General features: G+C 41.9%; 1 protein-coding gene across 1 annotated transcript in view; it reads left to right on the forward strand.

Moving 5' to 3' along the window:
- ccdc149a (coiled-coil domain containing 149a) overlaps window positions 1-12639 on the forward strand; it is a 133142-nt gene that overhangs the window by 75290 nt on the left and 45213 nt on the right. Inside the window, exons 5-6 of the mRNA XM_068001584.1 lie at window positions 7079-7195; window positions 10528-10700. Of these exons, the coding sequence (XP_067857685.1) occupies window positions 7079-7195; window positions 10528-10700 (290 nt within the window). The remainder of the gene's footprint in view (window positions 1-7078; window positions 7196-10527; window positions 10701-12639) is intronic.

Raw genomic sequence — 12639 nt, forward strand, 5'->3', positions numbered from 1 at the left:
AATGTTTACTTTTGCTACTCTCTTCCTTTTTACTTACTTGTAGAAGCTCTTACAATCCGTTTTTATATTTCTTGCTAGTTTACTTTCATATTCTATTTTCTCTTTTTTAATCAATTTTTTGATCACCCTTTGCTCATTTCGAAAACTTTCCCAATCCTCAGGCTTACTACTCTTCTTGGCAACATTATAGGCCTCTTCTTTTAATCTAATACCATCCTTAACTTCTTTAGTTAGCCACGGATGGATCACTTCTCCCGTGGAGTTTTTATTTCTCAATGGAATGTATATTTGTTGAGAATATTAAATTATTTCTTTAAATGTTTGCCATTGCTTTTCAACTGTCATACCTTTTAATTTGATTTCCCAATCTACCTTAACCAACTCACCTCTCATTCCTATGTAATTGGCTTTATTTAAATTTAAGACTGTAGTTTCTGTCTTAAGTATGTCACTCTCAAACTCAATGTGAAATACTATCATATTATGATCACTCTTCCCCAGAGGATCCCTTACTGTGAGATTATTAATTAACCTTGTCTCATTACATAATACAAGATCTAAAATAGCCTGTTCACTGGTTGGTTCCATAACGTATTGCTCTAGGAAACCGTCTCGAATGCAATCCATGAACTCGTCCTCCAAGCTACCTTTTCCAGTTTGATTTGCCTAGTCTATATGAAGATTAAAGTCCCCCATGATTACTGCATACCTTTGTTACAAGCTCCTGTTGTTTCATGATTAATACTCTGTCCAACAGTATTGCTACTATTAGGGGGCCTATAAACTACTCCCACCAGTGTTTTCTGCTCCTCGTTATTTCTTATCTCCACCCATACTGATTCTACTTCCTGATCTTCCGAGCAAAGATCCTTTCTCACCACTGTCCTTATGACACCCCCTCCTTTTCCATTCTGCCTGTCTTTTCTAAACGTCATGTACCCTGGAATATTTAGTTCCCAGCCTTGGTCACTTTGCAACCATGTCTCTGTAATGGGTATTAGATCAAACCCATTTATCTCTTTTGTGCAACTAATTCACCTATCTTGTTACGAATGCTCCATGCATTCAGATAAGGAGCCTTTAATTTTGACTTTTTGCCACTTTTTTCCTACTTTGACATTATTTGTTGATGCAATATTTTTGGTAAACTCTCAATCCCTTCCTGCCACACTCGGCTTATCTTTACCCAAATCACTACACTACTCGGTTGTCTTGACTTTCCACATTAGATTTCTAAATTTCTCCTCACCTGACCCCTTCCCCCCTCCACCTTATGAGTTTAAAGCCCTATCTACAGCCCTAGTTATTCAATTCACCAGGACGTTGGTCCCAGCCCGGTTTAAGTGGAGCCCGTCCCAACGGAACAGCTCCCTCTTTCCCCAGTAGTGGTGCCAGTACCCCATGAATTGAAACCCTTGTCTCCCACACCACTCTTTGAGCCACGCATTTAACGCTCTGATCTGTTTGTCCCAATGCCAATTTGCACGTGGCTTAGGTAGTAATTCAGAGATTATTACCTTTGAGGTTCTGCTTATTAATTTAGACCCTAGCTTGTCAAATTGCAGCAGAACCCCATTCTTAGTTCTACCTATGTCATTGGTTCCTATGTGGACCACGACAACTGGATCCTCCCCCTCATGTTCTAAGTTCTTTTCCAGCCACGAGGAGATGTCCTTAACCCTGGTACCGGGAGGGCAACACAACCTTCGGGACTTTTGGTCGCAGCTGCAGAGAACAGTGTCTGTCCCCGTGACTATACTATCCCCTACCACTACCACATTCCTTTTTACTCCCCCAACTTGAATGGCCTCCTGTACCATGGTGCCATGTTTAGTTTGCCCTTCCTCCCTGCAGTCCTTGTTCTCATTCATACAGGTAGCAAGTACTTCGTACCTGTTGGACAAGGTCAAAGGCTGAGGCTCCTCCATCACTACATCCTGGGTCCCCATACCTGCCTGACTCGCAGTCACATCTTCCTGTCCCTGATCACTGAATGAATCTAAACCACTACCTAATCTAAGGGGTGTGACTGCCTCCTGGATCAAAGTGTCCAGATAACTCGCCCCCTCCCTGATGCATCGCCATATCTGCAGCTCGGACTCCAGCTCAACAAATCTGAGCTGAAGCTCTTCGAGTTGCAGGCATTTACTGCAGATGTGGTTGCCCTCGGGATTTGTTGGTTGTAATTCCCCTAACTTACCAAGTATCCTTGCCACTTTGACTTCAAAATCTTTTAAGATACTGGATATACTAAAGTCAAGATATTATTAAATAATTCAACTAATTTATCTTCTGTAACCTCTCTGTCACAATTATCCTTCAAGCGCTCTTGTAGTGCTATGTTGCTGAATGAACTTTTTAGTATCATACTTAGCATCTTTAGCTATATTCATCTTCAATGTACTCTTTGATATTCTAATATCGCTTTTAACTTGCTTTAGTAAATTATTTTCCTCCTCCGGAGTGCGCTCTTTTTCCCTGTAGTTTTTGTGTAGTTTTTTTAAACATTCTCTTTTAAATAGATTTATTCAACTATTCCAGAGAATGCTTGCTTAGCTTATACATATTTTCCTTGGATACACATATATTTTGCAAACTCACTATTATTGTTCTAAAAGTCTTTCATTTTTCTTTCACAAAGACATCTTTCAGTAACATTCTCCAATTAATTTATTTTTAGCTCTTCCCACACTCCTTTGAAATTTGCCTTTTTTAAATTATGCATTTTTGTACTGGAATATAGGAACAGGAGTAGGCCTTTCAATTAGATCATGGCTGATCTGTATCTTAACTCCATCTACCCGCCTTAGTTCTGTATCTCTTAATACCCTTGCCAAACAAAAATCTATCAATGTCAGTTTTGAAATTTTCAATAGACCTAGCCTCAACAGCTTTTTGGGGAGAGAGTTCCAGATTTCCAGTACCCTTTTTGTGAAGGAGTGCTTCCTGACATCACCCCTGAATGGCCTACCTCTAATTTTAAGGTTATGCCCCTTGTACTGGACTCCCCCACAAGAGGAAATAGTTTCTCTCTATCTACCCTGTCAACTCCTTTAATCATCTTAAACGTCTCAATTGGATCACCCCTTAATCTTCTATACTCAAGGGAATACAAGCCTAGTCTATGCAACATGTCCTCATAATTTAACCGTTTTCACCCCGGTATCATTCTGTTGAATCTGCGCTGCACCCCCTCCAAGGCCAATATATGCTTCCTGAGGTGTAGTGCCCAGAACTGAACTCAGTGCCCTAATTGGGGTCTGACCAGAGCTTTATATATCCTCGTCCTTATTAGTGTTGATTGCCAAATAATTAATTAAATCATGTTGTGGCAGTGGTCCTGAGAGGTTCTGCTGTTTCTTTATTATGAATGCTGTCCTGATCACTTATTACAATGAATCCTAGGTACAAGGACCATCACACTTCTGACCTTTTGGGGCAAAAAGCAATCTTGTACCACAATTCCTATTTCTGATCTGCGACATTTCCATTTAAGTGCGTAATACTTTGTAGTGTTCAGCTGCAAAATGCTGCGGCATCCTGATAATGCTTCATAAGTACACAGGATATAGACAAATGCAGTTTTTTTATCCAACAATTTAAATATGGGATTTCAGTGAAAGACAATTGCTATTATTAAAAAAAGTTAATTAATATCAGCTTGCAGTAGCATGGTTGAATTGTGGACTGCAGTGCCGAGTGAACATGTCAGTGTAAGCTCCTTTTTCTCTATCCCTCGATGAAAAATGGCCCCTGTAACTATGGTATAAAATAAGTATGATGCCATTGTTATGGCAGTGTAAGCAAAGACCTGAAAGTCTTTGATTTCCTGCACTTGTACCAGGGGGAGAAAATCATTTAATTCTAAGTGTCATTTACATCGAGTTACATCAAAACTACAGTACAGGAACAGGCCATTCGGCCCAACTGGTTATGTCGGCGTTTATGCTCCACACGAGCCTCCTCCCTCCCTACTTCATCTAACCCTGTCAGCATACCCTCTGATTCCTTTCTCCCTCATGTGCTTATCTAGCTTCCCCTTAAATGCATCTATGCTATTTGCCTCAACTACTCCTTGTAGTAGCGTGTTCCACATTGTTGTTTTCCAAGTTGTTTCCTTTGGAACAGAGGAGGATGAGGGGAGATTTAATTGAGGTGTATAAAATTATGAGGAGCCTAGATAGAGTGGACAGGAAGGACCTATTTCCCTTAGCAGCGGGGTCAAAAACCGGAGGTTGGTGGGGGGAGGGGGGACATAGATTTAAAGTAATTGGTAGAAGGATTAGAGGGGATTTGAGAATTCTTTTCACCCAGATGTTGGTGGGGGTCTGGAATGCACTGCCTGAAAGGGTGGGAGAGACAGAAACTCTCATCACATTTAAAAAGTACTTGGATGTGCACCTGAAATGCCGCAACCTACAAGACTACAGACCAAGAGCTGGAAGGTGGGGTTTGGCTGGATGGCTCTTTTTCGGCTGGCACAGACACGATGGGCCAAATGGCCTAAAGTAGCTAAAGTAGTAGACAGGGGAATATCAATGGATGTTATTTATATGGACTTCCAGAAGGCATTTGATAAGGTCCCACATAAGAGACTGTTAGCTAAGATAGAAGCCCATGGAATCGTAGGAAAAGTACGGACTTGGTTAGGAAGTTGGCTGAGCGAAAGGCGACAGAGAGTAGGATAATGGGTAGGTACTCACATTGTCAGGATCAACTAGTGGAGTCCCGCAGGGATCTGTCTCGGGGCCTCAATTATTCACAATATTTATTAATGACTTAGATGAAGGCGTAGAAAGTCTCATATCTAAGTTTGCCGATGACACAAAGATTGGTGGCATTGTAAGCAGTGTAGATGAAAACATAAAATTACAAAGCGATATTGATAGATTAGATGAATGGGCAAAACTGTGGCAAATGGAATTCAATGTAGGCAAATGTGAGGTCATCCACTTTGGATCAAAAAAGGATGGAACAGGGTACTTTCTAAATGGTAAAAAGTTAAAAACAGTGGATGTCTAAAGGGACTTAGGGGTTCAGGTACATAGATCATTGAAGTGTCATGAACAGGTGCAGAAAATAATCAATAAGGCTAATGGAATGCTGGCCTTTATACCTAGAGGACTGGAGTACAAGAGGGCAGAAATTATGCTGCAGCTATAAAAACCCTGGTTAGACCGCACCTGGAGTACTGTGAGCAGTTCTGGGCACCGCACCTTCGGAAGGACACATTGGCCTTGGAGGGAGTGCAGCGTAGGTTTACTAGAATGATATCTGGACTTTTCAAGGATTAAGTTACGAGGAGAGATTACACAAATTGGGGATGTATACTCTCGAGTTTAGAAGGTTAAGGGGTGATCTGATTGAAGTTTATAAGATATTAAGGGGGACAGATAGGGTGGATAGAGAGAAATTATTTCCGCTGGTTGGGGATTCTCGGAGTAGGGGGATCAGTCTAAAAAATTAGGTCCAGACCTTTCAGGAGTGAGATTAGAAAACATTTCTACACACAAAGGATAAAAGTTTGGAACTCTCTTCCGCAAACGGCAATTCATACTAGCTCAATTGCTAAATTTAAATCTGAGATAGATAGCTTTTTGGCAAACAAAGGTATTAAGGGATATGGGCCAAAGGCAGGTATATGGAGTTAGATCACAGATCAGCCATGATCTTATCAAATGGCTGAGCAGGCTCGAGGGGCTGAATGGCCTACTCCTGTTCCTATGTTCCATCTGTGCCGTAAATTTCTATGATTTTATGATTCTTACCTGCCTTTGGATCAAAAGGTTTCTCCTGAATTCCCTGTTGGATTTATGAGTGACTATTTTATATTTATGACCTCTAGTTTTGGACTCCCCCACAAGTGGAAACATTTTCTCTACGTCTACCCTATCAAACCCTTTCATTATCTTGAAGACCTCTATCAGGTCACTCCTCAGCCTTCTCTTTTCTAAAAAGAGCCCTAGCCTGTTCAGCCTTTCCTGATAAGTATATCCCCTCAGTTCTGGTAACATCCTTGTGAATTTTTTTTGGACCCTCTCCAATGCCTCTCTATCCTTCCTATAGTATGGAGACCAGAACGGTGCACAGTACTCCAAGTGTGGTCTAACCAAGGTCCTACACAAGTTTAACATAACTTCTCTGCTTTTCAATTCTTTCCCTTTAGAAATGAACCCCAGTGCTTGATTTGCCCTTTTTGTGGCCTTATTAACCTGCGTCACTACTGTTAGTGATTTGTGTATCTGTACCACGAGATCCCTTTGCTCTTCCATCCCATTCAGACTCTTATTAAAGCAGTATGTGGCCTCCTAATTCTTCCGACCAAAATGCACCACCTCACACTTGTCTATATGGAAATTCATTTGCCAATTACACACCCATTCTGCAAGCTTATTGACGTCCTCTTGCATTTTGACGCATTCTTCCTTTGTATTAGTTACACCCCCAATTTGGTGTCATCTGCAAATTTTGAAATTGTACTTCCGATTCCCAAATCCTAATCGTTAATGTAAATTGTGAACATTGGTGCTCCCAGCACCAATCCCCGTGAAACACCATTTCCCACCTTTTGCCAGTCTGAGTAGCATGGGAGACACGGACCTGGGTGCACTAAAATCTGTGACAGAAAGTATCTTTCAGTTAGGCTATAATGTTATAATCCAAATTTTCTCGTTTGTGGAACAAAAGAAAAGTAGAACTAGTTTCTATAGCACCATTATAATATACTTAGAATGTATTGAGAAAGTGCTAAATTACAAAATCAGCTTTTTGAGACTGCTTGTGCAGCTAAATCAATGAACTTCTTGTGAGGTCTCTTAAATTGAAGTGCTATGAAAGGGCCATTGATCTTTACAACCAATTGATATCAATGACACATCATAAAAAGACTATTAAAAATCATCCTGAAAATCAAAGAGTTGTTCAGACTGACAAACACTTTGTATGATGATCAAAGCCACTAGTTCAAAATCCCCAAAACACTAGTAAGAATCCCATGGATTAAAAATGGAATTTGACTTATTTAATCACCATAAACCAGTGGCTGTGATGATGATTATCTATTCTCATTCTCCTTCAGCTCTTAAGAATGACTATTGCAAAACAGCGTTTAGGTGATGAAGAAGTTGGGGCTCGTCATTTTCCTGCACACGAACGTGAGGATCTTGTTCAGCAGTTGGAAAAAACACGGGAACAGGTACACACTATTCTATTTGCACTTTAATTTTTTTTAAAGTTATTATTTAATCATATAATCAACTGCACTCCTATCTCTCCTAGTACTCCCTGTTTGAACCCCCTCCCCAGCAATTCAGCTCTCACCCACACACAGCATCTAGACTGCACCTATCAAAGTCACACCATAACATCCTGTGGCCTTTGCTCACTGTTTCTCCTCATCTTTCTCAATTTCTCTGCCACCTTTCGGCAATGACATTGTCAACCATTCCATCTTCTCCAATATATCTCCTCTGACGTGCTCCTCTGGCACTGCTGTTTCCAGGATCTACTGATGCCTCTTGAAACAAAGGCGCTACATCGCCTCCATTAGTTTCTCTTCCTGTCTTGAGTGTGGTACTCTCTGCACTGCATCTTTAGTCCCTTCCTCTTCATCACTTATGGCCCCCTTGGTGGCATCATCCAGACCCAAGGTGTTGGCTTCCATGTTAATGCTGATGATGCTCAGCTCTGTCTCCTCTATTTACCAAAGGTTGTTGGTATACTCTCCAATTAGATCTCCAGCATTAAGACTTGGATCAATCAAAATTCCCTGCAGCTCAATATAGGCAAAACCAAAATTGTCCTCCCACTAGCGGAGTCCAGCACATGAGTGCAAAAGACAAGGCTGAAGCGTTTGCAACCATCTTCAGCCAGAAGTGCCGAGTGGATGATCCATCTCGGCCTCCTCCTGATATCCCCACCATCACAGAAGCCAGTCTTCAGCCAATTCGATTCACTCCATGTGTTATCAAGAAACGGCTGAGTGCACTGGATACAGCAAAGGCTATGGGCCCCGACAACATCCCGGCTGTAGTGCTGAAGTCTTGTGCTCCAGAACTAGCTGCGCCTCTAGCCAAGCTGTTCCAGTACAGCTACAACACTGGCATCTACCCGACAATGTGGAAAATTGCCCAGGTATGTCCTGTCCACAAAAAGCAGGAAAATCCAATCCGGCCAATTACCGCCCCATCAGTCTACTCTCAATCATCAGCAAAGTGATGGAAGGTGTCGTCGACAGTGCTATCAAGCGGCACTTACTCACCAATAACCTGCTCACCGATGCTCAGTTTGGGTTCCGCCATGACCACTCAGCTCCAGACCTCATTACAGCCTTGGTCCAAACATGGACAAAAGAGCTGAATTCCAGAGGTGAGGTGAGAGTGACTGCCCTTGACATCAAGGCAGCATTTGACCAAGTGTGGCACCAAGGAGCCCTAGTAAAATTGAAGTCAATGGGAATCAGGGGGAAAACTCTCTAGTGGCTGGAGTCATACCTAGCACAAAGGAAGATGGTAGTGGTTGTTGGAGGCCAATCATCTCAGCCCCAGGACATTGCTGCAGGAGTTTCTCAGGGCAGTGTCCTAGGCCCAACCATCTTCAGCTGCTTCATCAATGACCTTCCCTCCATCATAAGGTCAGAAATGGGGATGTTCGCTGATGATTGCACAATGTTCAGTTCCATTCACAACCCCTCAAGTAATGAAGCAGTCCGTGCCCGCATGCAGCAAGACCTGGACAACATCCAGGCTTGGGCTGATAAGTGGCAAGTAACATTCATGCCAGACAAGTGCCAGGCAATAACCATCTCCAACAAGAGAGTTTAACCACCTCCCCTTGACATTCCAAGGCATTACCATCGCCGAATCCCCCACAATCAACATCCTGGGGGTCACCACTGACCAGAAACTTAACTGGACCAGCCATATAAATATTGTGGCTACAAAAGCAGGTCACAGGCTGGGTATTCTGCAGCGGGTGACTCACCTCCTGACTCCCCAAAGCCTTTCCACCATCTACAAGGCACAAGTCAGGAGTGCGATGGAATATTCTCCACTTGCCTGGATGAGTGCAGCTCCAACAACACTCAGGACAAAGCAGCCCGCTTGATTGGCACCCCATCCACCACCCTAAACGTTCACTCCCTTAACCACTGGTGCACTGTGGTTGCAGTGTGTACCATCCACAGGATGCACTGCAGCAACTCGCCAAGGCTTCTTCGACAGCACCTCCCAAACCCACGATCTCTACCCACCTAGAAGGACAAGGGCAGCAGGCACATGGGAACAACACCACCTGCACGTTCCTCTCTGGTCTTGACTCCATCAACCTCCCCAGCTGCAACCTCAGCCCGAGTCATAATGGGTGGAACTTTAGTGTAATGCTTGACTGAGGTGAGCACCTTACCCCATATTCATCCAATTAGCAAGACCTCTTGCTTCCACCTCCACAACCTTGCCTGCCTCCACCATTACTTCTTCCCCCCACCACACTGAGACCTAGTCCATACCTTTATCACCTCAAGGCTTGACTTCTCTAATGCTCTCCTAGCTGACCTCCCCCTTCCATAAATTACTACTTATTCAGGATGGCACAACCTCTAACTTCACGCATACAAAATCCCACACTACCATCACTCTATTCTTTCTACCTTCTCGTGTGTTGAATTCAAAGCTGTCACCTTTGTCTTCAAATCCTTCCATTGCCTCACCCCACCTTATCTTAGTAATTTCCTTTGGTCATGCATCACTGCATCCTCTTTCCCTTGTTCCCTGCTCCTTTCAATCTACTATTGGTGGCCATTCCTTCTGGAACTCTCTTCCTAGACCTCTCTGCCTTGCCCCCTCCAACTTGCTTTCGGTTACCTCCTCAAAACTCTTCTTCAACCATGCATTCAGTCCCTCAACCTAGTTACCTTCTTTGTTTTACCTGCTGCTTGGTACCCACAGATTTTCCTTCTCAATGTAAAGCAGTTTTAAATGTCTTCCTGTCCATTAAGAGTGCTATAGAAGTGCAAGGTGGTGATGGTGTTGTAAGCTTAAAGATCATTTCATGCAGGCTATCCTTTCCTGCTGCTGAACTGGGCGGGATGGGGTCGGGGGGGGGCGCGGTGGGAGTGGGGAGAAGAGGAGTATGTAGGCCAAATCATCTAAGCACTTTTTTGGGGTATGTGATTGAGAAATTACATGGACTGCAGATAAAATGTCTCATAAAAGGACAGGTATCCCTGTAACTTCATTTTCCTAGTTGCACAGACTGCACGACCTTTGGCATGCAAATGACAATTTAATTTTTTTTAAAAACTATACCCACAGGGGAGGAATTATGCTGAGGCTTATTCCTGTTTACAAGAAGAAATCACAGTGTTGATGCTTGTAAGAAACAATTAAGTTCAGTTTTAAAATTGAACGTTTTTATAGACATGCTTCTCCTGCTTTAAATTTTAATTCACAGTCCTTTTTATAACATTTTGGGTTTAAATATGTCTTCAACTGTCCAGTGACTCAATTCAGTATTTTTGTTTTGTTGCAGATTGAACACTTGGACCATGATTATCAAGCAGCGGTGGATGAGCTTCAGGATGTCAAGGTCGAACGCTCTTTCTACCAGGAGAAGTCTGACCGTCTAAATCAAGAGATCAACCATATCCTTGGAGGACATGAAAACCGTATAATTGATGTGGATGCACTGTGCATGGAGAACAGGTGACCGAGTCCTTCTCTTAAGTTTCTTTTCTTTTGGTAGATAACAAATGGCTAATTCTTTATGCCACATGTGTGGTCATTATCATAAAGTATAAAATATGTAATTTATTCTAAATGCATGAGATAAACGGGAATATTTTCCCCCAATGTTCTTATTTTTATCCTTTCCTCGTCTCCTGAAGGTGCTGACTGTTGTTAGCATATAGTTCCACAAGAGCCAGCCACTCCAGTACTTCCCCAGTGACCATTTTTCACATGCGAGATTGGACACTGAGGGTTGGTACGATACTTGACTCTAGAAGTTATCACAGGCAAGTCTAATCCTGTCCTCATCGAGCATCCACATATGCACATTTTCCAGTGGAGGTCACTGGATATTGATGAGCACTGTGAAGATGGCTGTTTTCTTTTTCTAATTCAGGGTATTCAGGTCCCTAAAACTAGCTTTGCTGAGAAATTATCTGACTAACACAGACCATAGATTGATCCTAGCACCTCAGTCAAGACAGCTCCATTTAGGGCGATTTTCAATTGGCAGCTGCTCAAGGAAGGTGGTGAGAGTCAGGCCGCCTGATCTATTGAAACCTATCAGAGCATGTTCTGTGCTGTAATAGTTCCTATTCTAAAAAAGAACTAAAAATAAACATGCATTGTGTAAATTGAATATTCAGTGGGGAACTGGTAAATAGAATTGATTCATTCATGGGGAAGATGTTGAGTCATGCATTATTAGTACTTCCTCACTCATGGAGTATATTCTGTAGTCCACATTTCCTCATTGAGGATTCTTTTTGATATACTGCAGAAACACCCAAGCCTTTTGTCTTCATGGGCTGCTTGGGTGCATACAGTGAAACATCTGAAATTTAAGTCCAAGTCCCCATTAATTTGCATATATCCCTTGGTGTTCTGATTGCGGCCCATGAAATTCAAACAGGACAAACCAATGAGTAAGAAATATAAGTGCAAGCGGGACTAAGTTGCCTGGGTTTCATGGGACAGGTTCCAAAGGGTCAGAGACCACAGGCTATAAATTAGATACCCCTGATGTACTCTGTCAGAAACAGTTAAAGTTGTAAATTTAAGTTTGGACAGCATTGAACAAAGCTTTACAAATCTAAATGTACTCATAGGCTAAATTTTGAAGAATTACCAAATATGGTTGAGGATAAATCCTTGCTGAACTCCACCCACAATCAAATTGGAATTACCAAGGGAAGTTTTCTTTTGTAATGGAATTATTTTTATGATATTGCACAAGAAACCCACAGTGTCTGGTCGGATACCATACACTTTATCAATATTTTGTTGCATATACAGTTTTAACCAGTGTTTGTAGATTATTTCAGCACAAGCTCGTATAGATTTTGTGTATATATTTGAGACTTTCTCAAGAACCTCTTAGTACCAATGGCAGAAAGAAGGTGATAATAACCATTTGTTAGAAAAGCCTTCTCTCCTGCCCCAAACATTCTCCTATTTAATGTAGGGCTTTGCATTTGCTCAGAAAAATAATGGCTAGTGTACTATTTTTAAACTTCATTTTCAAATCCTGCCGTTTCTTTCTTTCTTTCTGTTTAAAAGGTCACATCTCACAATAAAACTCATTTTTCTTTTGACTTTGTTTTGACAGTCTCATTTCCATTTGAATATCTCAGCCAGTGAGTGATGTTTTCTAAGAACATAAATGTCATACTTAAATAACAGAAGCCATTGACACTGAAGCGTAGATTTTCTGATGTGAGTCCAGTTTACACCCAAATGGTTAAAAACAGTTTTGAATTGGTATGAATGGAACAGTGATATTTTCACTCAGTATTCTGAGATCAGCTTATTGTCGTAATTATGTTTGGCTTCAGGGAGCATATCAGTAGTGTGAGTAGCAAATAACTTGGAAGTGAAATTTCAACGGGAGTTGGGAACAAAAATTCTAAAAACC

The sequence above is a fragment of the Heptranchias perlo genome, chromosome 1 (assembly GCF_035084215.1).
Source record: "Heptranchias perlo isolate sHepPer1 chromosome 1, sHepPer1.hap1, whole genome shotgun sequence".
NCBI lineage: Eukaryota > Metazoa > Chordata > Chondrichthyes > Hexanchiformes > Hexanchidae > Heptranchias > Heptranchias perlo.